General features: G+C 41.3%; 1 protein-coding gene across 4 annotated transcripts in view; it reads left to right on the top strand.

Moving 5' to 3' along the window:
- dachd (dachshund d) overlaps positions 1–26,837 on the top strand; it is an 87,951-nt gene that overhangs the window by 41,682 nt on the left and 19,432 nt on the right. For 2 of the 4 annotated variants that reach the window (XM_044017321.1, XM_044017297.1), the window contains exons 2-6: positions 4,000–4,115; positions 9,912–10,064; positions 23,155–23,327; positions 23,431–23,581; positions 23,706–23,837. In XM_044017321.1, the coding sequence (XP_043873256.1) occupies positions 4,000–4,115; positions 9,912–10,064; positions 23,155–23,327; positions 23,431–23,581; positions 23,706–23,837 (725 nt within the window). The remainder of the gene's footprint in view (positions 1–3,999; positions 4,116–9,911; positions 10,065–23,154; positions 23,328–23,430; positions 23,582–23,705; positions 23,838–26,837) is intronic. The other 2 variants (XM_044017305.1, XM_044017313.1) reach the window with 2 other exon arrangements.

Below are 26,837 nucleotides of genomic sequence, written 5' to 3'. Positions count from 1 at the left end.
TAACGTCGTTCTGGGTAATAAGATCTCAGTCAGTGCTTCCGTCGACAGAAAAGAGTGTGATAGTGAGATGTCAGAATTTTACAGTGAGATCTAAAACCCTCCTGATAGCTCATGCGATATTATAGCTCTTATACCTATCACCTTGTGTTGGCTTCCTGTAAACGGGGTGAGAACGCGAATTTAATTATTTTGCTTTTATTGCATTGTAGCACTGAAACTGGACTCGTGTGTAGTGTATTGTTGGGCCCCGTGTAATCTGATTGCCTGTGTAGCATAGTGTGTTGGATAGTATCAGGTTCCAGCCGACTCTGCTGGGTCAACACACGGCCGGGCCATTAAAGGAAGTCTGGTTCAGGGAAAGTTCACCACTATTTTCTTTTCAGCAAGGCAGCAAAACAAGAAAGAGAGAATAGATGTGTAACATATTTGTGGCCCCAGCCCGAAGCTGGTGGGGCCTATTTTGTTTCCTTAATTGAAGCCAGAGATATCAGGGTCCTGAATATCTTTAGTATAAATATAAATAAAGCAGGGAATAAGATTCTCTCATGATTGACCTCCGATAGTGTCCAAATAAGTCCCCGTTAAGAGATTGTTTTTAACTGTCTGAAACATTACAACTAAGAGGGAAAAAGAGAATAAGGTGAAAAAAAATAAACACCACATAAGGAATGAAAAGTACCAGAACTCCAGACATAAAATCCAGTTGTTCTGTGTGTTTTTTTTTGTCCTGCAATAATGGCCTAGTTTGGAGCAGTTTCTGTGCCAGGCTATTTAGGGAATCAGCATCTGCCGCTTGATAAATAGCCTGGCTCTTTTGTTTGAGGCCAGGTTGAGTTCCTCTCTGGACTCAGCTTATTAGCCTGGATGGCTCTGACCATCGCAGATCTGTTTGGGTGTTAGCATTGTGCCGCAGCTGTGGCCATTTCAAGGAACTAAATTACACATTGTTTCGGGACATTGCGCCAGAAACACATGAATCGCACGGCTTTGAGGAAAAGACAGAAACAGGAGGAAGATAATCCCTTTATAGTGAAGTGTATGCCATCTTTGTAAATGTAGACACATATACTCTGCTGTGAGGAAAGGAAGAAATAAGATGAGAGGCTTTCCTGTTGCTTGGAGGTTCCTCGGTTCAAAGCTCTTCTTCAGTTGGTGTATTGCTTTCATGGTTAGCCAGTGTTATTTGTGTGCTGAGTGGCTGAAATGTGATCGCTTTAAACACACAGACGGATTCTCTTGCAGTGGATCTGAACTTTACCTTTACTTAACTGGGTCTTTGTACCTGGGTTCACATCCTTTGACATTATCCAAGGTTGATGTGCCATTTTGTTTTGTCCATTCGAAGGACTTTTTTTGCTTTTAGTATTGTTGGTTAAAAACCCCTTTTACCCATCATATACCCTCTATTGAGGTCTTTCATAAATAATTCAGCCAGAGCACAAGTGAAAGTGATGACAGCAAAACTGTCTGCGATCTCTCCCTCTCATAAGATCAAAGAGGTGCTTCTATAGAAATAGGAATTACATTTCCAGACGTTTGTGTGTCGACCGGGCACTCGTTTCTCGCTCTCCTCCTCTCCCTCTCACTCCATCACACACTCTCACTGCCCTCCTCTTACCTTCTGCCATTCCCCTCTCTCTCTCTCTCTCTCTCTCCCTCTCTCGCCACTTCTTTCTATCACTTGTGTTTTCCCTCCAAAGGGACACAGATGAGTGAAGGTTTGCTTTTAGTCGCTAAAACCTCCAGAGCTTGTATATGAGAGAGTCAGCACATTCAGACAGATAGAGCGGGTGCACTCTATTAGCAGAACTGAGGTAAATAAACCTCACAAGACACGGCTGAATAAATTCAACCACTAAAGGCTGCGTGGTGTCTGAACTAAAACACTGCATCACCCCGTAGATGCCGCCTTTGGGAAATGTTGTGAAATGTACTGTAACACAAAGAGTCTCTTAAACTGATAAAGTGCAGAAGGAGAAATCGCTGTTTAGAGATGATTATTAGGCGTCATTTACGAATTTAATTCTCAGCCTCGCTCCTTTGTTGACCTGTGCAGCATATAAGGTTTTTGCTGATTAGTTTTAAAGCCTCAAGTCTGCGATTGTGCTTAAATGGAACTTGAGAAATGAAAACGCATGCACTTATTAGTGACAATATTCACCACAGTAAAAGCATCACGGCAAATGTATAACCATCACTGATAGAGATGTTTGACAGTGACATCATTTAATAATATTGTTAGCACATGTTATAAAGCCTTACAGCACAATAAGTAACCTGAATTCAATCTTCTAAGAGGGAGACAAGCAGCAGTTCAACAAACATGTCCCCAGGTTTGATTTCAGCTCCTGTCCCTTTTATTATCTGTTCAGGTTTCATGCCATAATTACACAACGCTAATCCTTTGATGTTTTATATGTAGAGAACTTAGTGTTTAGTGATTATTATTAGTTGGGTTTTTTTTCCATTAATTTAATTATGAGCCTTTTGGTGACATGATCAGGTTCTGAAAGGTTTTGTTTATTTGTTTTAAACACGAGTCAGAGATTGTGTAAAAAAAAAGAAAAAAAAGACACTTGACAAATTAAACTCATGCTGCTATTAGTGAAAATAAAGTCTTTATATTTTAGCGGCAAAAGTGTTACCATTACTGATAGAGATATTTTTATGGAGAGAATTTATCCAGGATTTATTTAAAAAGATTACACTTTATAACAAAGTTGACAGTGATATTACTCAATAATATCGTTCGCACACTCTTTGAAACCGTAAAGAATAATAAGTAACTTAAATGCAACCCTCTTATAAGGGAGAAAAAGCAGCGCTTCAACAAATATGTCCCCAGGTTTGATTCCAGGTCCTGCTCGTGTAAAACGTGCCCATATTTGTTCAGATTTCCTGCCATAATTACACCACGGAAACCCTTTGGTGTTTTAAAGATGGATTAAACTTCTAGGATTGAGCTTCATACTGGAGAGAACTCAGTGTCCTGGTTAAGCTTGGAATGGACTATTGTATGAGAAATAATGTATGAAGCCAATATGTCACCTGTGTCAAGTCACCATAATTCATCTTCAGCTGAGACACCCAGCTCCTTGTTCATAAAGAATGTGCCTCTATAGGATCTTGGCCCCCTCATTATGTGCTCATTGCATTTTTTTTTCAGCCTGTGGGCTTTTCGTTGTAACTATAAGCCAGCAAAGTAGGTATTGATTGCAACTCGAAGCTGTATTAATAAGTGAATGAGTAAGATGTGTGGAAAGTCAGGGGTGTATCTGCTTTGGAGGCCTTTTCTCCTCCACACTAAGGTGGCACAGTCATTTATCATGGCTGGATCTGTGCCCCTCGTTTGGTGTAATAAAACTCCCCCATCAGAACCGTCCAACAGGTCTGAATCACTCTGTCACACCACCTTCCAGCTAAGGCATGCATTAAATCAAGCAAGCAGAACATTTCCTAAGGCAGCCATTGCCTTTTAATTTCCTGAAGAACCTTAAAATATCATTCATTACCAGAACTACACATATTTGGTTTTTAAAAGTCTCATAAATCAATAGTGGCCTGACTGCAATAATTATAACAAGTTAACATGTAATTTCCAGGCCGAGGGCCGCGCACTGGATTTTAGCATATGCAAACGAGGCAATTCAAATAGTGTGGGGATATTAATACGGAGGAACAGGTAACGAGGTACAGGTTATGAATTATGCATCAAAAAGTGGTTGATCTTCAATAAAGGAAATGAATTCACCGTGTAATCTAATTAGTTATGGAAGTCTATTATGTTGAGCTGCAGAAAGCAACTGTCCTTGAAAAGAAATTTATTTACAGTACATGTTAGCTCTTTGGAATGAAATTGCATTCTGGAGAGCTCCAAATGTTAACACCCCCCGCACACCACCACCAAACGCACTCACAACCCCTCCTCCCTCCCTCCCTCCAGTCTCCCCCACGCCTCTCACCCACATTCTCTTCTTTCTCCTCTGCCCGTGGTTGTAGCTCCAGACCTGGCCGGCCCCCGAAGAGGACCCAGAGCGTGACATCACCAGAGAACTCCCACATCATGCCCCACTCAGTCCCAGGCCTTATGTCCCCTGGCATGATGCCACCCACAGGTATGGTTTGGTCTTAGCCTGTCGTGCTCTGTCACTGTTGCTAAGACTCACTCAGTCTGCATTCCCTCTCTCTTTATTTCTGTGTGTCTCTCACGCACTCACACGAATCCTCTTCACTAGTGGCCTCCCCACAGCTTATCCTCAAAATGGCAACCAGTCCAAAGTGACACATGCACCCAACCACCAGACACCAGCAGCTCCCTTGTTTACCAAAAACAGATCCTCAGCTCAACCCCCCGCAAAACAAAAGGGGGAGAATAAATTGAAATGGAGATCTTTTCTCTCAGATTATTCCAGTAGATGTTGCATTTTGCCTTGAGTGCATTCTAATTAGTGCGATTAAATCCACTCCACTGGTATATGTACATAGGCAGTGGTGATGCTAAAGCAGGCTTATCGCCACAAGAATCAACAACAGCCATTTGTGCCCTAACTTGCCCCGAGGCCACGTCTTATTGCAACTAATGCTTTTGTTCTATTTGTGGCTGGCTTTATTGTGAATCCTTTGATGTTGGTGGCTGTAAGTGGTCTGATTTGCATATTTTGCTCACCATTTTGATATGTGTTTAATGATATTGCTCCGTCAAAAAGGAGCTCTTTGATTGCATATCTGGCCCACAGTACATTGTATTTAAACAACTGTTAAATGTAGTACATCATAACTGGTTTAACATTATTTTACTTGGAACACATGCAAAAAAAAAAGGCCTGCAAAAAAAAAAGGATTGTTTTTATTTTTTTTCTACAGCAAAGCAAGGCTGGTGAAACGCTTGAAAATTCACTATTAAACCCAGATCGGTCCATCCTTGTGATTCAGTATAAGTTCACAGGCTACTGCTTTGAAGTCAGAGAATAGGGTGAGGTCAGTGGCTGTCCGTGCTGCAGTATGGAAGGCGAAGTGAAAGGCCGCAGTGAACACAGAGGACAAAGTTGAGAAAGATCCGTGTTATTTAGTGGAACATAAAGCAACAGAGAAGCCTTTTGATATCATCCCCTTTAAGCCCAGAGGGACTCTATGATCTTGACATTTAGTCAGGGTATTCAGGGGGCAGAGATAAAGTAATTGAGGTTTTTGGTCCGCTCATAACCGCCTTAAGATTCCTAACTGTGGCGAGACAGAACTTATCCATTAATTTATGTGTTATAATTAAACCATTTATTGTTTTGATGATAGTATTAAGCATTAAACGTCAAGGAAGTCACAGATTTTGACAGATTAATAATTACATATAAATGACCACACAGAAGTTAGCATTTAAGGAGGCCACTAATTGATTGTCCTGTCATGTCCAAATGTATTGATTGATGATAAAGACCCAACACTGAGGAACTGTCTTAATCGTTACACTTTCATGTCATGTCACATTAGTTCATTTTTCAGATGAACACACGGAATACGGGCTGACGGCTTTTACCGTATAGCTTCACCCGTTCAAATTGCACTGCAGAGAATTGTGAAATGTCCCTTCTCTCCTGGTGGGTGTTACATGTATAAAAGTCCACCTTGATGCACAATCCTGAAGCTTCTCTGCCAGCCTTTTATCACCCTGGAGTGGTAAAGTACGACATTTATTGTAGGAGATTTTGTTAGCTGTAATTTCATAATGCAAACAACCGTCAGTAAATGTTTTTTATGGGTATTAGACATGGACATTAAACATGCCGCAGACTCGGAATCAGATTAAACTCTAAGACCATATTCAGCACAGTGAAAAGATGTCTCCTTCATACTCTTAACAGGTCCAGAGAAGCCTATGTGAAACACAATGTTAACATATGTATCTTTGCCCTTGACACCAGTTCCATTTAGAAAAGGACATCTTAATATGCTTAGCTTTCCATTTAAAGAAATACCCTCATCTGTGTGTGAAAGCACACGTGTGTATGTGTGAGCATCTGAGTGTGTGCAGGCTCGTGCTCATGCCCAGGGGGTGGGGGGATTGGTGGGCTGCGCTGGAGCCTTTCCAGTTTCTGATGCATTACAGGCAGATTGGCCCTCAAATCGGATTATTTGCTGTGGACTGACACCACACTGAGATGACATCTCCTTTAAAGTGGAGAGGGCCTCCACTCACACTCTGGCCACAACTTAAGCAGCAGCTTCAATATAATTCATTTATGTCCTGGATATGGCTTCAACCTTTTGAATAACACAAGAGTACTGCATTTACCATTAGAGAAATGAATGTCACCTACATCCATCCTACCATGGAGCATCCTGTATTTAAAAACAATATTTGCTAATGGAAGATGGCTCTGCCTTACTGTACCAGTATGTGTGTGGGTGCCAGCGCCTGCTAGTTCTTCTCTCAAGTACAGTAGGTGGAGACGTATTGTAATATTTATGTTCTGTTAATGTACAATTAGCACGTCAGCTCCAAGAGTGGATCATCTAATCTGGTGCCACTTCAAGCTGCTTTAAAATAGATCTGGTATGCACCAGGTAATTTAGCGTCACTTCTTTGTGCTTCTACCCCTCCTCTATGAGTCTGCTGCTTGTCATAAGGTTAGCACACTCTGTAATTGATACTAAATTTGTCATGATGTGGATAGCACAGTTCAAGTGGTGCAGTGTACCTAAGAAGTCACGTTGTTCCCAACCCCAGTTTGTCATTGCTGTGCTGCCACCAGTCCATGCATTAAATGAGGCGGCCCTGCTCATTGACATGGAGTGTCTCTTCTCTACTTATCCTGCTCGCCTGATAAATAAAGTGTGTTTTCATTGTTGCCCATGGTGCAGTCCCAAAACAGAGACAGAACAGAAACACAACAGATAAGCTCTGGTTATTTATTTTTTTTATTCGCTGCTAGAGAAAATCATAAAAGTCTGTCTTTTGTGTGCTGATGTGAAGTTAATCTGATTTTAATTTAATTATACGAGTTAGTTGCAGAGGGCACGTGCATTGGGCTGTTTGTTGTAAGAATGTTCTGACATTGGCGCAGGTATGGGGCAGCTAGCATGTTAATTAATGATGAAGATCCTGACAATATGCAGAGGCATGACAGCGTTAAGCCAGTCGGCTGCTGCTTCCTTTGCATATTAATAGATCCTTCATTATTATTTAATATGACAGCTGCTCCAAGGGCTACCATCAGACCTTGTCTCTGTTATTTGCTGTTTTGTGCTCCCCATGTGACACTGCCATGCTATTCTCTATGTGTTGAAATGTTCGCTGTTCTCTGACTGGTGTTGCTCTCAACATGCGGCTGGGGTGCGCTGTTTGTTTTTTGCTCTGGAGGATTCTGACTTGCCCCTGCTTCTATATGAGAAAAGTGTCGGAATCTAAAGGTGACTTTGAAAGAATATATGCGGCTGGATTGTTTTGTTTGCATAGTAATGAATGCAGATTAGCGTTGAGTGGTACTGGTCTTGTTGACGTTTAGACTTCTAGTGGCTTAATAGACTTGTTGCTGGGCGGCGACATCTCCCAGGCTTTCTCATTACACCCACTGTACGACGGTGTGTGTTGTGTGGTTATGACAATTGATCTGTTGAAATGGAACAATTATCAGAATAAAGATTTCAATATGTGTGTGTCACTTAGTCAAGCATGAGGTGGATGTTGCGGCACAGTGATACAAATGTAAAAGTGCATCATTTAATCTCAGCTCCAAAAAGTTTTATTTACTAAGATAAAAGTCAATTTATTTCATTTTATTCAGTCCAGTCCAAAAGAAATACGGTGGACGGGCTGCAGTGCCATAAACAGCAGTGCTCACAAAGCCAGAGTTAGAGAGCATCGGGGGAGCACCACTGCAGCACTTTGAGCGGCACCTGATTTGTGGGGGGAATTTATCACACAAACAGCCCAGAGGTGATTTCAATATTTACTCGGCAGTCTGTTCTGCATACGTCTCATTTGGAAAACAGTTGACTCTTGCCCATTATACACAAATGAAGGCTGACCTTCAGACTGGGCAGAGGCCACATTCATTATGTGGAAAAGTATCATCTTCTTATGAGGCGATGACTTTTTTTTCCTTCTCCTGTTCGGCCTATGCATATGGAACAGCAGCCAGGGCCCATTGCAAACGAGAGGCCCCTTGCTGACATGATGTATACTGTACGTCAATATGGTACTGATGTATTTTAAGATGCAAACAAGGCTTTAAATTATATGCACCTCCATGTCAGTGGCTCAGAGTGACTCTCGCCATCTGCCTATCAGCTGGGGATGAGAGGAGAGGGTGTCCAGGCCGCTATGTCCCCGTGTGTGTGTTGTGTTGGTGTGTGCGCTCCCGCTTGCATGTGTCTATTAAAGCCACATGTTTGTTGTTTCTACCTCTCCTTGTACGTGCGTCTTCCTGCAACCGCCTGGCTAATAGATGCTCTTGAGTCCCATCACACGGACGTGACAGCGTAGTGATGATAAACGCAGATGTTGCCTTGTTCTCCGTCAAACGTAAGGCAAACCTGCATATCAAGTGTAAGCTGCCTCTGTAAAAGGGCAGGCGATGTTGTATACCTTATTGCGGATATGAGTGATTCCACTAATAGGTACATATTGTTTGTCTTTCCGTGCATCTACACATTTGTTGCTAGGATTGGCAAGAAGAGTTGCAGGGCTCTCCTGAGACGCACCAGGCATTCAGGAGATTTAGCACTATCTGTCCCCGCTGTTTGAGACCGGCCTCATGAATAAAGATTTCAGTCACGTTCAATACACCAGAACCCTGGAACTACCACAGTGACAAACCAATGCTTTATGATCTCTGCAGTGTGCTCAGCATATGTATGTCTATAATCTCAGACTTACTATATCAATCATACAAAGTCCATGTTGATCGAGTCGGACAACCAAGTGAAATATTGCTATTGCAGCACTTATTCGGAGATGGCAGTGGAAATGTGAATGATTATTTAGAATGCGATGTCAATAGTCATTTAGTGTGCTCAAGAAAAGAAGAACATTTCAGTTCACTTTCTGACAGAAGCTGTCAGAAAGTCAGAAACTTCTGAACTGAATAATTTTATAAAGCAGTCTAAATATTTTTATAATCTAAAAGATTGGTCTTAAAGTTTCTTTGTTTTTGTTTTTTTTAGAATGAATGTGATAAAACTGAATTTCACACACGTTTTTCATGAATTGTCTTAGCTTACCCGTTTTTCCCACACAATGCCCTAAGTTTTGAATAAACTCAAAGCCCTTCACAAGTTGCAAAGAATAGATTGCCTGTGGTACATTGTTTATAGTTTTCCGTTCAATGTGGCCTTGACTCTCCGATGATGCGTCTTAATATGAAGCGCACGCAGTTGTTGAAGAATTTAGAATTGGAACACCACTATCATGCATTATTTTGGATTATTTGATCTGATGAAGGTGAAGGTGAATAAATGTTATTTGAAATGTTGACCGCGCTCTGCGTTTGTTCACGTGTTGTGTCACACCCACCCGATTATTATACGGTGCTGTGTATAATACATACACAAAAAATGCGTCTACCTTGACAGCATCTGTTCCCATCAAGGTACAAATTTATCAGTATAGTGAGGAGGAATTACTAGAATTTGTGTAACATTTGTAAAAATCAGGTTTACACACACACAGTGATTTATCCTGTCAGCATGATGACCTGCTGTGAAAATATCCCCTGTCAGAAGATGAAAAACTCACAGGAGCTTACTCTGCATAGTATATAAAATTATTCATTGTTTTACTTTTTCAAAATTCTTTTATTCAGTGTTGTTTTTTATTCACCGGGTACCTGAAAAGCTTTTGCAGGTGGCAGTGGCTCAGCCCCCGTAGACATGTAGCCGTCTGTAAGTGCTCTGTCTCCTCTGCCTCCTCCTTCCAGGCCTGACAGCAGCAGCGGCAGCAGCTGCCAACGCAGCCATCGCAGAGGCCATGAAGGTCAAGAAGATCAAGCTGGAGGCGATGAGCGGCTACCACAGCAACGCCAACCACCACGGGGCCGACGGAGAGAACGGGGACCTCAGCTCCAGCGTCGGTGAGGGTGCCCTTCACATGCAGCACTCACACACACGTTTGCAGAAACACATAGTCACACAAAAGGGAGACAAATGCTTTTTTACAAATACTTCTCATCATTTTGTCACACACCAACTTCAGTTTTTAATTTTCTTTTTTACATTATATCAGAATACATAAACAGACGACAGATGCTTTGAGGAACGCTCATTACTATTGAATTACAACTATTGAATTACAACCATATAGTTATTCTGTCAACCAGTTGTAACAAAAGAGGTGTTTGTTTTAAGGGCTTACAAACGTATAGAATGATTAACATTAAATGTGCATATCAATTGCATATGAATCAAAATATAAAGAATCAGTGAAAACAATATAGACTGATCCATAGCTTTGGTTTTCTTGAGAAATGGATGTGTGCATAGGGAATAAATAGGTTAAAACTGTCATAACATTAATAACTATTAAAGTATTAAAATATTATTTATGACATTCTGTATATGTGGACTATATGACCCTGTTGTACATGTTCCCTGGGGTCTGCCGTGAGCACACCTTTAATGCACATTGACATTGATTCTATAGGATTCTTCCACTGACTGTTTAATTGGGTTGAGATCGAGTGATCTCATTACAGGGGGTTACTGTGAGTTTATTCATGCACTGTTGCACTAGATCCACAACAAAAGCTTCACAACCACTGCCTGACTGTATGCCAAGTTTAATTGAAACCTGTAGTCTTTGCAAAGCTGCTTTATTAACAGCCCCACAAATATACAAGACCAAAATGCCAGGGCTAATAAAATGTCTTATACATATAGCATAGCTTGTCCTAAACCAAATATGTGTGTGAAACTATCTCAACTAAGCGGCTGTTTTTAAATGAACTTTGTCTTTGTTCAGCTTTCATGCACTGTAAATACGGTAAGTCTTGTTGTCTTTTTTGTGATGAAAGGAGGAAAAAACAACTTTTAATAGCCAAGTAAAACTGTGAACACTGTTTCACAAAGCTATCAGCTTTTAACAAGGTCTAATTGAATTGCTGTGAAAGCGTTGGGGTTTTTTTTTTCACCATGTGCCATTTCAATTAATTATTCGTCCTAAAAATGCAGAAGGATTTCCGTAATATCACACAGAACCACTTAGTGTATTAAAGAGAATGATAATGTATGTTAGCACGGATTCATGAGCCCATTCCAAATTATAGACCAAATGTAATCCCCGTGGCTTTTGTTGCTAAATGGAGGTTTTGATTCACTTACAGTAATAAATGGCTCAAGTCCTGAATACATTTCAACAGAAAGACTTGACACCGCAGCGCTTGCGGTGTGTGCGAGATGAAAACAGGATGTGTTTCTGAGCGGATTTAACAATGCAAAATGCATAAAGTGTGAGGTCATCACTCTGAGAGAATGGAGTGTGTAAAAAGGAGAATATGAGCCTGCGAGGTCACGGAAATAAAGATAAATGTGAGTACCAACTGCAAGGCTATGGCAATGGAGCTAATAAGAATCTGTTTTATCTTTTTACAATTTAAATTGTAACCTTGAGCCCACAGCCAGCTACATAGGCTCCCAGTAGAATCATAATTCTGGCAAGGGGGAGCCGCTCTAGGTGCGGGTGCATGGGCCACAGCATTAGCTCTCTGAGTGAAATATATGGCAGTGACGCCTCTCGGCCCCATCCACAATCAATTGGATTCTTTTCCTTTAATATTTACTTGCAGCGATGAGATGCTCGTCTGCATGGTGATGAACAGTCTGCCACTGGCGTTTGAAGGTGACCTGTCAGTGAGTATGGACAAATCTCTCGCTCGCAGAAATGTAGAAAATAAATCATTAGGGGCAGGCAGTCAGACAGGGGCCTCTCTCTCTCCCTCACTCTCCTCGGATTTAAATCAGCCTAGATTTATGATTTGAATTAATGCTTCGTTTGGTCAAAGGAATGGTCGCCGAGACAAATGATGTTTGGTACTGAAACCATCCTAATATTGATTACTGGTTGTCGCAGCAATCTCTTGTTTATATCAAGCACTCTCCTGTGACAGGGTGGCCACCAGGAGTCATCCTGATAATACGCTGGAGAAATATGGCCCGCTCTGCACTGCAGGGCCATGAAACACAGCGAGCTGTATACGCTGTCTTCTTCATCTTGCCCCCTGGCGTCGACTCACATGTTTATTTTTAATGGAAGTATTTTGCAAAAAAAAGAAAAACAAAGAACCGACGTAAAAGAAAACATGATTACATTCCAAAAGTGTCCAGCTCTGGCTTGTTTTCACAGACTTATTTTGGACTGTGAATGCCTAATATGTCCAGCTCTCAAGCCTATTATCCTGCGCAATCTAAACTTATAAATCACTTGACTGATATAGCATGGAGTGGGCAGGAAGAGAACTGTATTTGGCTGTCAGAACCAGGCTGACTGCTCATAGCACAGACTGGGGTATGATTTCATGCTGCTTTTTAACTGACTCACACCACAGCTGCTCTGAGGAAATGGACTGGAGTTTTTGTAATCATCCAGCTTAAACAAAGACTAACACAAACGGATGTGTTTACTTATACAAATTATGTTACCAACCTTGATGGGAATTGATATGATAATGTACCTGTCTTTGATAATACCGCAAAGGACATAGATCCATTTAATCAAAAAGAGCTACTACAAAAACCCTTTGGGGAAAAGAAAATCCTGCTCAGGCTAAAATACAGGTGCCTCGTCTCAGTGTTTGTCTGAAGCATATCTTGTATTGTGAAGAGCTTAAAGGGAAGCACCACAGAGACAGCCAGTGAAGGACACTCTGTTCTGTTTGTAGAGTTGGATTGCCCGTCGCTGTCTTTGTGTTGATGTAAACTGAACAGGCTAATGTTTCTCCCTGGCATTAAATATTCATCACAATTAGATCTTCCTGTTTGCATCAATGTTATTAATTATAAGGGAAAAAACAGCCAGTTCAACCCTCAGCCAAAATAACCAGACATCCTGAGTGAGAGAGGAGAAGGGAAGTAGGTATGTTTGTATGAGCATATGTGGGAGAAACAAATAAAAGAGGATGACGATGTAGTGACATAAAAAATTTAAAAGCGACAGGATGAGAGGAGTGTGTGGGTGTCTGTCTTTGATTTTTGCTTACACTCTTTAGTTGGGCAGACTCAAAGCACAATGTGGATTGTTCCTGCGTCTCTCAGGAAATGCCACAATTACAGATCACAGACCAAGCAAAACACGTGTGGCGCAGGGCCTTGAGGGGGATAAACAGCCCGCCATTCCCTCCCAGTGCAATGACCCCAGCCACAACCTTCATTACTGGGAAAGAAAATATTGTCAGCTGCCCACTAACAAACACCTGCCAATTTCAAGAGGAGGAATTGCTTTTCTCAGCTGCACAAGGAAAATAAAGTGTTTCTTCAACCCTCAGAAAAGCAGTGAGAAGAAAGGATAATGCAGCATTCACCCTTGTCCTCTTTTCTCTGTCTTGTTTTTACTCTGTCCCACTAATTTGCTGTGTTTCACCCTCTGTCTCTCTTTGGCCACTGGGTGCTGCCCTGCCACTCATCTGACTCCTCACCATTCACGTCTAATGGAGCTGAAATCTTGTTTGTAATTAGATATGGGAATTCCATTGTCATCAGCCAGATGATGCCACGACGTGCCAACCAAACAACTTGCTCACAGTCGGCGCAGCAGGAAAAATAAAAATCAACAGTGACAACTTTCACACTTAACATCCAAAACCTCTAACAGCACAGCTAAGCTGTATAACCAGTTATATTCTGCGGCACTACTTTACAAAACCTAAAAGCTCTTTGTCTTGCATCAGTGGCTTCAGTCCAGGCTGTCTGTGCCCAACAGGGAGTGGGGAGCCACATGCTAGGCTGAAGCTGGACGGGTGCTGACAGGTACCTGGAGTGCTGCCTGAGTGAGAGTTGAGAGGAAGAGGTTCTGGGTGAGATGATGAGGAAGCATCATACTCTCTTCCCAGGGTCATCAGGCTAATTTCTTCAAGCTCCACCCTCACGCTTGCATGTCTGCTTGTCTGTGTGTGTGTGTGTGCGCGCGCGCGTGTGTGTGTTTGTGTTTGTATGTGTGCTTGCGTGAGAGAGAAAGAGGGGGCCCTGGCCCCTGAGAGCGTTCTGTGAGGAGACCACAGCTGTACACTCCCAGCAGCTAATTGGTCCTTATCTAGCTGTCCCATTCATCTTCATTTTTTACCAATTACTGAGCATTATCTGTGTTCTCAGTTGGGTATGGGACTTAATCCTTTTTGGTTAAGCTGGTGCTACAGCTTGCAAATTTCAAACAGAGGAAGGAGGGGGCGGGGCTGGGGAGGTGGAGAAAGGAGGGAAAGGTGGAAGATGAGGGGAGGGGAGTGGGGTAAAAGTCATAGCAAAAACAAACTGTGAAACTTCCCATCATCCCTCACTGGCAGGAGGCAATCAATAAACAATGACATCACACAAAGGGGAGAGGAAAAAATGGAAGAGATCAATTATTGGCGTTATAATTCAAGTCCTTGTTTGCAAACGTTGCAGCCTCATTGATTAGCCTGGTCTTGTTGCACTCACCATTATTGACTTGTTAAAACCATATTTTCTCATCATCAGTGGTTTTGCGTTGGCGGTCACACAGATAACAACGCTTTAAGGGGCACCATTAATTATTCAGGATGTATTCATTTTAAAGCACAGCAAGTCCAAATCATCTTGTTTACTCAACAAACAATACATGTATAGTACATTGCTCAGCCAGAAGGTACATCAAGATGCTGCAATCTGGGACAGTTAGCCTTAATTTTCTGAGATCAATGCATAACTAGGCTCCTCTCTATATGGGGTCCACACTTGGCCATGCTGCAGAGCTGAGTGGAGTCAGCCTGGAGACCATGCACTAATTACTGGAGTGTTTACTGCTCTGCTGGATAGCATTTGTACCATTTTGGATCATATCACTGAGTAAATGTGCTTTGCACTAGACCGATAAATAAGACATTAAGATGACAGTGTGTATGAATGAAATTGCTGTGGGAAAAGAAAAAATGTAGTCATCAATTATAGAATAAACACAAGTCCAAAATGGGTAAAATTAACAGCCCCACACATATGTGTACTTATAGAACACAGAGGCATGCTTGTCAGGCGATAGACAGTCATGAACATAAAAGCAGGACACATAGAGACAGTGCTTCTGTACTCTGATAGGGATCTGTTTGGTCACACTCTCTGCGCCAGCTGTCAGCCCAGCTCCACTGCTGCGATTTAATTAGTCTGTTTATGTCCTTTCTAATAATAAAGCTCTCTGGGTGGAAGGACACATCCAACTGGCTAGCTGCGCTCTACAACCTGCTAGCTGCACTGTAGTGCTGGTGGCCCAGCACAGCTAAATGTGGGCCATAATGGAGGATGGTGGCTACTTCCTGCTCCTCTAGACAGAACAATGGCCCTCAGGCCCAGATCTAGTATCACCCCCTACTCAATCCTAACCTTAACCATTAGGGGATAAAGCACATACTGACCTGATATGAGTGTCTAGGGGCAACTTCATCCATCTTCCTCTCTAGCTCTCTTGTGGGAGCCTTTGTCAGTCGAAGCTCTTGAGAGAGACTAGATTGTAGCCATAGGCTGAATAGAATTCATTTCACGAACATATCATAACACTCCTCTCACTATAAAAGATTATTGTCCTTCCCGACTTATGCCATTACAATGTGCTTTGTTTTGATTTTCTTTATTCTAAAGTGGACAAAATCGGGTCAGTTTACGCTGATAGTGTTTGGGATAAAGGGGAGCAGTGGTGGTAACTGAGTCAGACACACTTGAGGTAGACAGAGAGTAGCAGAGCAGACAGACAGCCTTCCAGCCTGAGTGAAGAGCTTGATGGGTCTCGGTCTCTCTCTTGGGAGTTCGCCCTCACCATCTCTCTATTAGTCTGCCAGGCTCATGGGAGCCAGGTGACAGATAAGTGAAGAAAGACACACACATTTTAATAGACATTTCAAAAGATAAACCTGATAATGATTTCTCTTGTTAATGAAGTCTAATGTCCTTGTTCTAATTCTACTAGGGTCGCCTGTTAAGCATCCGCGTAACACTTGAATATGCATGATTGGGAAAACGTGTGTCACATTGATGTAGCTACAAAATACACAAATGCAGACAACTACAGAAATAGATTACAATAAGTGGGAGAATTGATTAAACATTATTTCCGTAATGATCCATATCAAGTTCTATCATCTTTGAGTGGCAGTGAGGTTGCACCGTATAGCGAGGAGGAGACAAAAGGAGAGACAAACGTGCGAGACAAACCTCATGTCACGGAAATCTTACTGTGATTGTCTCTTGTGGTTAGTGGCAGAGCTATAAAAAACAACTGACCAGTTGAGTTGTCATCCCTCATCAGCATTAGGCCTCATTCTTCATTAATTGGAAAGATTAATTTGGAGCGCTTTGATGGCGGGGTGATGCATGCGTTCGGCTGTCCCCTCCTCACTATTCTCTGTCACGTTGAATTTAGCCAGGGAAGGGGCTGACCTTTGAAAGTGAAGAGATCAACACAATTTGAAAAGACAATGTCACTTGGTGTAAATGTGATATGTGTAATAAATGACATTCAACCTTTCAGTGATGATGAGCTTTCACAGGTTGGGAGAATTGTGAAATATACACAGCATGCAATTGCGTAGATTGTGGAGCAGTTTGCACATACACAGCTAAGATGGTGCCGCATTAGAGGCTGGATATCATGTGCTCTCATTTGACTATGATTATGTCTGAGAGGACACATTATCATAGAGTAACAATATTACTGCTTACACAGTAACAGTAATGACAACAGGAAAATGGCAGTCTCTTTCAGTTTGATTACATGAGAAAAAATGGATTTGGTTGTGTTCCACACAACCTGAAACAAAAAGGTGTTTCTTTTCAATTATATTATGGGAACCCTCCTCTAAATAGAGCTATCAGCCTGCACTGAAGACCGGGCATCTTGGTCACCACACAGCCTCTGAGACCATGAAAACAGGGGGAGTGAGAACTCAGGTTTAAACACTCTTGTGGTATTTCACAATCAATGCACCCTCATTCTGTGGTGTGAATAAGCAAATAAACTGTCTTTAGAAACTCTAACAAAATGTATTCCAACAAAATAATTCAAATGTTTGAAAAAGTAACCACATCCGAACCAAGTGCCGTTGCCTGGATCATTGCAATATAAAATGTGACGTTACAGTCAGATACATAACACACTACCTTGAACTCATTAGCGCCGCTGCACTGAACTGTTCACCGTATTACGGATTTCTCTCATGAGGTGATCGTAACAGAGGAAGTGAGAGTGCAGGAGGTAGTGATGCTAATTTTGTAATTAAATCGCATGATCTGATGACCACATGCAAACTGATCACCCACCCCCCATCCACCAAAGTGATATGACGACTGAGTGGGCCGTGATTGATAACACTAGTCAATATATTTCATTTCAGGGGCCTTAGTCAAATGACAACTGGTTGTCATTGACTGAAAGCAATCTTTTTAAAAGGGGAGCCTTTGCTAAGTATCAGATGAAAATGATTCCTCTGTCTGCTTGGGTGTCACTGTCTGTAGGAGCTTTATTGATTGGGCTTGAATATATTGCACCCGCAGAAGTAACAGCTGCTGGTAATATCTCTCCTCTCCCTCTTCTCTCCTCCTCTGTTCACAGTACTTTCGGTGCCACAGCTTATTGTCAGTGAGTGGATGCTGGTGCGCTCACGCCGATGTTGTGTATTTATCAAGAGTGATGTGTGACAAATGTGAAGTGAGCCTGGTTCTGACCCAAATTACAGAGGCAAATGCTGTTTGTTAATGTGTCTTGAAGGCCTGGCTAAACTGGCTACCCTCAGCCATGTGGATGATTGCATTAACTAAACCCACCATTGTCTCCGCGGCACTATACACTCACTGTTGTCAGGCACAGGGATGTTGGCATGGGTTGGTAAAGGTCATTTACTGTAATGAGATTTGCCACATGCAAGCATATGGCTTGATTATTGCCCTGTTCGTTAACATTTTCAGCAAAGAGACAAATAGACAGCTAAAAGAGGGGCTAGTGCGGGTGGGGCGATGGCGGAACGTGTTTAGCATTTTCTCCTCACAGATAAGAAGAAGAACTTTTTCTTTTTTTTTTTTACAACACATCTGTCACAGAGATGATTGATCTTTCAATTTCATAAGGAATGTGTGCCATTAGAGCCGAGGATTTAAATTATCCTATAAAATGTGCCTGCCTTAGGTTTTATACACTTAAAGGACAAACACCTCTGTCTGTCTCCTTGATAATTTCTACCACATGTTACACTCCAGTGGTTTGGGCAGAAAAGCAATTATGTTACCTCATCAAACCAGAAATGTTTTCTTATCATTTTTTTTTTCTTACATTACATTACATTAGGCATCTTGGCAGGAAATCTTTGCACACCTGAATCATTGGAATGTGCATCTCTTTATCCTGGCATGCGAAACACATTTTGTTTGTTCATGTGAATGAGCTTGAAATGTATCCAATCATCTTGTCTCGTGGAATGAAAAGCATATTGTTTGCATGTGTTTTTATGTCTGGTCGGCTCCATGTGTGCACGTACCTACACACAATTATCTATACTGCATCACTGTCTGAGTTTGTGCCCATATGTTTTCATGTTTACCTCTCCCTTTTAATGCGAGATGTATGCTTTTTTATGTGTCAGTTTGTGTGTGTGCGTGTGTGCGTATACGTGAGTGTTCAGCAGGTATTTAACAAAGGCAAGATGTTTGCTTTATTATCAACATTAACTGCGTATACACAAAGAGCTTCAAAGTTTCATTCAATGACACTGAGCGGCTGTGGGTGGCTACATCAAAGCTCAATACCTTCCTCTCTCCCCCTTTTTTAATGAGAAACAGGAACTCTCCAGCCTTGACTGAACCTGCCATCTGTGTGTGTGTGTGTGTGTGTGTGTGTGTTTTCTTGTTTGTGTGTGTACGAATGTAAGAGCAGTTGTGTCGCTGTGTATATGTAAGTGTGCACTTGAGTTGTATAGAGTGGCACCACGATGCCAGACAGCATACTTATGGAGGCTGAGTCTTATGTTTGATCTAATGGCTATAAGGCTCCCCCCAGCTCTCATGACAGGGCTTCTGATTTTGCAGGAGATTAACAGTTATAGTAAAGATGAATAGCTGACTAGTGCAAGGGAGAGACCTCTAAATGTCTCGCTGCATGACAGACACTTTTTCATGAGCCGTTCATTTCCTTTTGGGAGCGGTGTGCAAACCCTTGATATGACCACAACAAAGACTCCATGTGTGTGCACCAGCGTCTCACCTTTGTCGGAGAAATACATACACGACATGGGGGCATTTTTACAAGCGCAATTAGGGGGGAAACTGAGATTGTTTTGCAGCAGCAGTCTGCATATGCATATGTATTGTGTAGTGAGTCAGTCCATTTTAGCTGCTTGACTGGAATGGCCCTGTTCAGTTTGACAGATCAGAGGAGAAAAAAAAATTATCTCAACACCACGAAAACCAAAGGCTTAGCACTGAGCAAATCACCCTTTTGTCTTGTTCAATTCAAATCAAGGGATAACCAGGAATGTTTGTTTGACAACAGCATTTACAATGCATTGTTCTGAAGCCCAGAGCCTCCCAAACAAAGACAGATAGGCTTTAAACAAGTCATTTAATTAGCACCGGATCCACAGCTTTGGCTGCGCCAACCAATTATACATTCCTGAGGCATGTGCAGGTCCTATTTCACGGGAGCGAGAGGCAGATCCTCTCCAGCCCTGTCTCTTACAGTACATCTCTCCTTTTCCATTTAAGAGAAGGTAAATAGCCCAGACAGACAGCTTCATTAGCCGGCATATGAAGAGAGCGGGGCCGATTGTCGCTTAAATAGTGCGCTTTTACTGCAGGCCCAGCCGGCGACCTCCGATCAATTACAGCTGACATTATTGTTTGTCGGAGGCTTTTTTTTCCTGGACAGAGGGAGTAAAAAACGAGATCAGGCCTGAGCTTTGGCTGGAAATGTAATCTTCCCCCTCTCTTTGGTTCTTTCACTCCACAAACAATAAATCATTCAGTTGAAGAGATAATAAAGTGCCAAGTAGGAGCTAGTTTAATTTTTGTCAGGGGAAATCTGTCCACAACAGAGTTAAGGGTAAGGGGCTGGCTGCTACCTCCATACTACTTTCAATGACAATGGCTTAGTTCCTTTTTTCCTTATTTCCCTCCGTAGGGTTAGATGGCCACAAAGGCTGAAGTCCCGTTTAGATGAAGATTAACTGCAGCACAAATCACTGTAGGTTATCATTTCTGTCATCAAAATAAATTACTACTCTCTGTTTAATCATTTTAAAACATTCAACATTCAATCTTTTTTTTTTTCAGCGAGATTCTTTTAAGTATCGGACCTGTCGTCGGCCGTGCTGCTTGGTTCTGATGTAACAGCTTTTTAATCATGTTGTTACCGAGGGCTGTTTTAATTCATTCAATTCATCCTCCGTGATTCAAATCTTTGCTTATCCATGCGTGAACTCCCGAGCATTGCACAACATAATAGCTGAGCTGTTTATATTGGTATTAAGTGATTTGTAGTTTTAATGATGGTAAATAGGAGTTCACCTTTGCAGGTCCCTGAGGCTTACTTCAGGTAAATTACTCTGAATGTATTGTTTATGCCCTTCAGGAGCGAGGGGCTTGTGGGAATTCACCTCTCATCAGGCCTGAACTTCTGTATTAGAGATAAACAGAAACTGACAAATATGTTTCTGATGGAACAACTACACCATATCCAAGTGATTAATGAGTCTGACTAATGTTTGTTGAGTTTGTTTTTGTAAAAGATATACAGAAAATGTTCGGCACATTGTTACCAGTACAAACTGTTCTGCATAATGTACTGCAGTAATTCTTAATCCTGTCATTTAACATGAATAGCTTGAGCAAACACTAAGAAGTTGCATATGAAGGAAACTAAAACTCTTAATTGTCTGGCAAAAATGCCAGATTCAATGAATAATCCAGTATCCCCCTCACCTGGCCTCTTTCAGCTGCAAATAAAAGGATTTGGTCGACCCTCGTTGGTCTGTGGCACATTCCCCTACAGTGTCCTGAATGGGCTTTTATGAGAGAAACAGCACTTTAAAATGGGGTGACATGAAAGGGGCTGGACAGGCACTGAAAGCGAGACTAATACCCACTAGAGAGAACAGAGGTCCAGTGTTTCCCCACCAGGCTGTCTTTCAGGTGGCAACACATCTCTGAAATTCATCGTACAATCCACTTCCACATGGGTTGATTTGTGGATTGAGGTGATTCTCCACCTCTTTTCATATTTTACTGAATTTGCAGAAATGCTGCTTGTGTCCGTATGCATGTAGCTGTATTTGACTGAAGGTGCATAACGTATCCACCTCTGTGAGAGAATAGGTCTCTTCACTCTGGACCTCGAGTGGCCTTGAAAGGCTGATAGGTAGCATAGACCTCTTCATGTTGTCCTATAGTAAATACCCCCGCAATCAGGCCCTCTGTGGTGTTTTTTAATTGAGCTTAGCCTGCTGAGTAGTAATTGATTCAGTCTGAGGTACAGCAGAGGCGCTGATACAAGGTGCTGCTTGGCTTCCGTCTTTCTTTAATCTCCCCTGTTTTATATTGTTTGGGAATACTCGCTTTTGAGAAAGCTGCACACAATCTTTCTTATGGAAATCAATGCTTCTTTTGGAAAGAGGGGAAAGACAGAGACGAGTGCTTCTCATGTCCTTTCATTTTTCAACCACTGTCCTTCTCTTTAGAGGCCTCGCCATGCAGATCTCCTTGCCCTTTGGCTACTGATGTTTTGTCAGAAAAGAGGAGCGGAGTTGTTTTGTGGATCAGCTTTCTGTAGTGCAGTATCGCTTCACTCCCATCTTTCTTTTACGCAGCTTTTTTACCTTGAATCAGGCTGCCAGGAAAGAGAGAAAAAAGGAGTGGAAAATCAACACAGGCTCAATCAGATCCAATAGTGTCTATGAGGTTTTTTTTTCTTTCAAGCATTTGTGTAAAGCATCTGAGTGGCGGAGGAATGAGACCAAACTGTTCCCAGTCACTTTTGATCCTGCCAGTTCAAAGTCCCCATGGAGCAGAGCGGGAGGGAGGCGGTGTTGTGGTTGGTGGGGGTACAGACACCTAGCTTTGACCTTCTGTCTGCGCTCATGTCCTTTGAAAGTTGGCTTGTTTTCATTAAGCCATTCAGAAGCACAGTGCAGGGCCACTGTCTGACAAACTATGAACCCCCCGTGGTATCTTTATTAGACATTCTTTACATTTTCAGACTACTAATGTCTTCAGTTTTCCCAATTAGGCCTCTATTGCCAGACAGCAATTGAATAATTTAGAACATTTGTAAGATATCTCTGATGTTGTAATGGAATAATTTGTGTGCATATAAAAGAGAAAGAAATGAAAATCCCATTATTGTGTGAGCTGAGAGTGACTCTTTTTGGTCTCTCTCTCTCTTCTCTCTCTCACACACACTGGTCTGGAATATAGTCTGCCATAATTAGCCTAAAGTAATGCCACACTGTAGTCTGACGGTACTTGTTTGGCATTAGCACATTTAACTAGTCATTTGGGTAATGGCTTTCAAGATTGCCTTTGTTTTTACCGTGGTATTTTTTATATGTAAATATTGAGACAATTTCCATAATGTTCCCTTTTTATTCATCATAGAATAATTGATGCAACTTTACTGCTGTGTAAACTTTGGTCTTTGAATGAGTGTATATACTCTAGTTATCGTCCCCATTTTTTCTTTATTATTATTGCAGTATAATCTATTATTAACATGTATTGTAAAACATTTATGTGTATTATGTTAGCATGGAAGAATACCCAAGAAGCAGTCAACTTGAATTATTTAATTTTTACTGATTTTGTGTTTGTGTTTTGGATGACAATTTTAAAGGGGATCTCAGTGGTGAACATTTGAGATTAAGCAATTAACAGGTTTTGAGTTTTCATCCAGAGTCTCCGAAGTTCCATCTGTGAACATCTCACTCATGATATGCATCATTGAGTAACTAACAACCTCTTCATTTGTCTCAGGCCTGGAACTCCCCTTCATGATGATGCCACACCCCCTGATCCCAGTCAGCCTGCCTCCAGCCTCTGTCACCATGGCGATGAGCCAGATGAACCACCTCAGCACCATCGCAAACATGGCAGCTGCAGCACAGGGCCAGAGTCTGCCCTCTAGAATGGTTACCTCTGTTATAAAAGTAAATTTTTACAACAGGTGGCAGCAATGACACAATACTAGAAGGTTCAGATAATCTTTCAGCCTATACTGGGTGTTCATTTTGTGGATGTGTGTTTTTGTGGCTGTTGGGGTTTCAGGAACGTGTGCCGGACAGTCCATCCCCTGTTCCTTCCTTAGAAGACCACAGGAGGCCAGGCAGTCACCCGTCGTCCCACCGCAGCAGCAGTGTGTCCAGCTCCCCAGCCCACACAGAAAGCTCCTCCGACAGGATACGTACGTACCTCAATGTGCAGCCAGACACACAGATGAAAAGCCTTGTTGTTTTGTCTGATTTACAAAGGTGTAGTAGAAATGCATCTTCTGAGTAATGTCACTCTTTTTCTTATCCACTCTCTAGCAGCACACCACAATGGGCTGTCCATGAACCAAGCCCTGCTAGGCTTGTCCCCCAACATTCCACCAGGACCTAAAGAGGGAGACCTGGCCCACGACATGAGCCATGAAGTAAAGAGGATGCATGCTGACAAAGGTGAGTCAAGTTTTTTTTTTTGTTTTTTTTTAAATGTAAGATAGAGTAGTTTCTACAGGATTGATATAGTGTATAGTATGTCTATGTCATATGTTTTCAGCGTTCCTGCTCCAAAACAGCAGTATTCATGTTTCTGGAGTGCACAGCTTCAAAATATAACCACATGTCCATCACATACACGTTCATTTTACTGCTCAAAAATCCGATCTGTTTGATGGGATAAGCGTTTCTTGTCCCTGCTCACCCCTGCACTGCTGGTGTCTGATAGTACCATATAAATAATGTGACACAAAGACCAAATAGAGGAATAATAATAACAACAATAATAATAGCAATAATAATAATCATAATAGTAATTAAGAAATGCCAAAATGTTACGTCTGGTAGCTTTAAGCTCAGAAAAGAAATCACTTAGTTCATGTTGTTCAATTATCCCAATTAATGAAAAAATTTTACTCTAGTCAAGTGACTGAATGCTACGTTTATGCTGTGATGAACAGTCTCTTTTCTCTGAGCCCATAATGAAAGATGTAATTCTGGGAACTAAGTGCGCTGACAAAGATGAACGCTCACAGTTAAGGGAGGGCAGATCAGGTTTGTCAGTCTCCAAAAAAAAGTGTGGACCAAGTTAAAATCAGGAGAGACAGGAGACAAAAAGCCTACATTTGGTCAATGTGTCACCAAAGGCAGATCTCAGTCCATTGTTCATCACACTGCATGAAAGTTTAATCAACTTCCATTTTTTTTAAAAGAAGATGACTCCGATTTCACCACCAAAAAAAAGAAATAAATCACTGAAACTCCAAAAGAAAGCAGTTTTTAATCAAATGAAATTGGGTCTGGTCTTAAATATTGATAATACCAGTTTGAGAACTGCAAATCCTTTTGCAGAATTAACTTTCACGTTCACTCTCAATTTTTTTTTCAAACGTATAATCCACATCAAATCAAAAATGCCATTAAGAAAGTATAACCTTCATAGATATGTGTGCAGTTGCGAAGATGACATGTCACACAGATTGTTTGGTCAACACAGTTAATGTTAGAGAACATTTACATTTACAGCGTATGTCAGCTAAAGCTATAATCACATTTCATTGCCTTCATAGAATAAAAGTGAACACATAAAGTGCCTTGTTTTTATTTCATTTTACACGTCACCTCCATTTCTTTATAGGCTCTCATCACAAATTGTCACTCAAACGTTATGTTCCCCAGGACACTGTTCGCAGAAATTACAGAACAGATGTGTATGAACCAAAATGTTTCTACATCAATAAAAAAGGGGAGAAAGGGAAAGTACGAGCTGCTGTTCAGTCCCGTTTTATTTCTCTAAGTAATTAAAGAAACAGTAAACACTGCTGTGAGTGAGATTTTTCAAAACTGCATTTTGCTTTTTATGTACACCAAATTAATTATTATGTATTTACATACTATATATATGGTAAATAATGAACCTTCGCATGTGTTGCTCACATGTGCTATGCTTGTCATTATCAGTATCGCTGATCTGGAGGGAGGAATGTTCAAAATGTTAACCTCAATCACACTCTAGAATAAATGTTATTTTTTATTATTAGTTGCTGGGCTTATTCAATTATAGATTTCCTTGGGTTTAAAAAATGAAAATGATTAAATACAAAATGGAGCAAATAATAGATTTCAGTATTCTCTGTTGGTTTTAGCAGGGCTGTGCTGTGCTGCACTGTACTGGGTGATTCAGGGTGGGGTGAGGCTGATAATGATATTAAAACCACTATGGAAATCATTGGACTGAATGTTCCCTGTTGGCAGGCTGATGTGAAGATCAGTGTTAGACCTTCGCTCACTGGGTGTGAAGCAGTGAATAGTAATAATTAGCAGGATCATGAGCTGAATTTATGGGTCGCACACTGTCTGTCTGTCTTTGTCTGTGTGTGTGTGTGTGTGTGTGTGGAAAAAGAAATGTGATTCAAGCAAACAGCGCAACACAAACAGAGATTTAATCAAATATCTACATAGTAAATCAGCTGGTTATTTCCTCAGTCGCAGCGATCTTGCATCTTAACTGAAGTGCCTCCTATATACTCACGTAATCAACACAAATTGACTGTAATTTCTTTGCAATATTTGAGGAGAAAGCAAATGACCACAAATTCAAGATAGTTGACCCACACACATCTACTCACAAAACACACACAACTGTATTATCTTTGAGATTTCCAATTCCTAATATGTCACTGGACTTGATTAGGATTCTGGGCTCTCCAGTGTGTGCACCAGAGGTCTCAGGCTGTGGAAAACATTTTTATAAAATAACCCATTAATGCAGAGGAGTGCAACTAAATTAGTTACCAATTTGCTGAGCATGAATTAATGAAGAGAGCTTCTCCCGGCTCCCACAGTTGTAATTTTCATAATAACCCCAGACCTTTATTTGGCAGGTTGTTTAGTTTTTTCGTTTGAAGGTTTTCATTAGTCTAATGAGGACTGTGCAAGGGCGAGCAGTCAGCACAATTTACATGAGGAAGCTATCATAATAAATGAGGCAATTTGAATAACATGCACAGGTTTATGCAGCGAGATAAGAGAGATTGTAGCAGCCAGATTCAGCGGTAACCAATACATTAGAACCAACTAATAACCAAAGTAATTCCAATAAAAGCTTTAAGTGAAGGGAATAAAATTAATGATAGATATATTGAACTGTAATGATATGATACATGATGCATTAGATTAATAAAATAAATGTGTTTCATTGTTTAAGAGTGGAGAGATAGACCTCACCATCCGAAGCTTTGTTTATGGTGAGTTTTTTAATTAGGCTTGTTCATCGCATCAGTTTGTTTAGATAAATGAGATAACATTCCAATGGTTTAATGATATCTCTCCACTTGTTTGATCTTTATGATCTTGGCAGAGCATTAAATTAATCTCTCACAATGCAACAGAAGAGAGCAGAGTAGGTGCAGAGGCAGGATGCTGTGCCTCGGCTCATATGGAGGCTATTTAAATAGCCAG

This window comes from Solea senegalensis, linkage group LG2, assembly GCF_019176455.1.
Source record: "Solea senegalensis isolate Sse05_10M linkage group LG2, IFAPA_SoseM_1, whole genome shotgun sequence".
NCBI lineage: Eukaryota > Metazoa > Chordata > Actinopteri > Pleuronectiformes > Soleidae > Solea > Solea senegalensis.
Note: the sequence above shows the minus strand (reverse complement) of the source record. Positions and strands in the feature narration are given on the sequence as shown.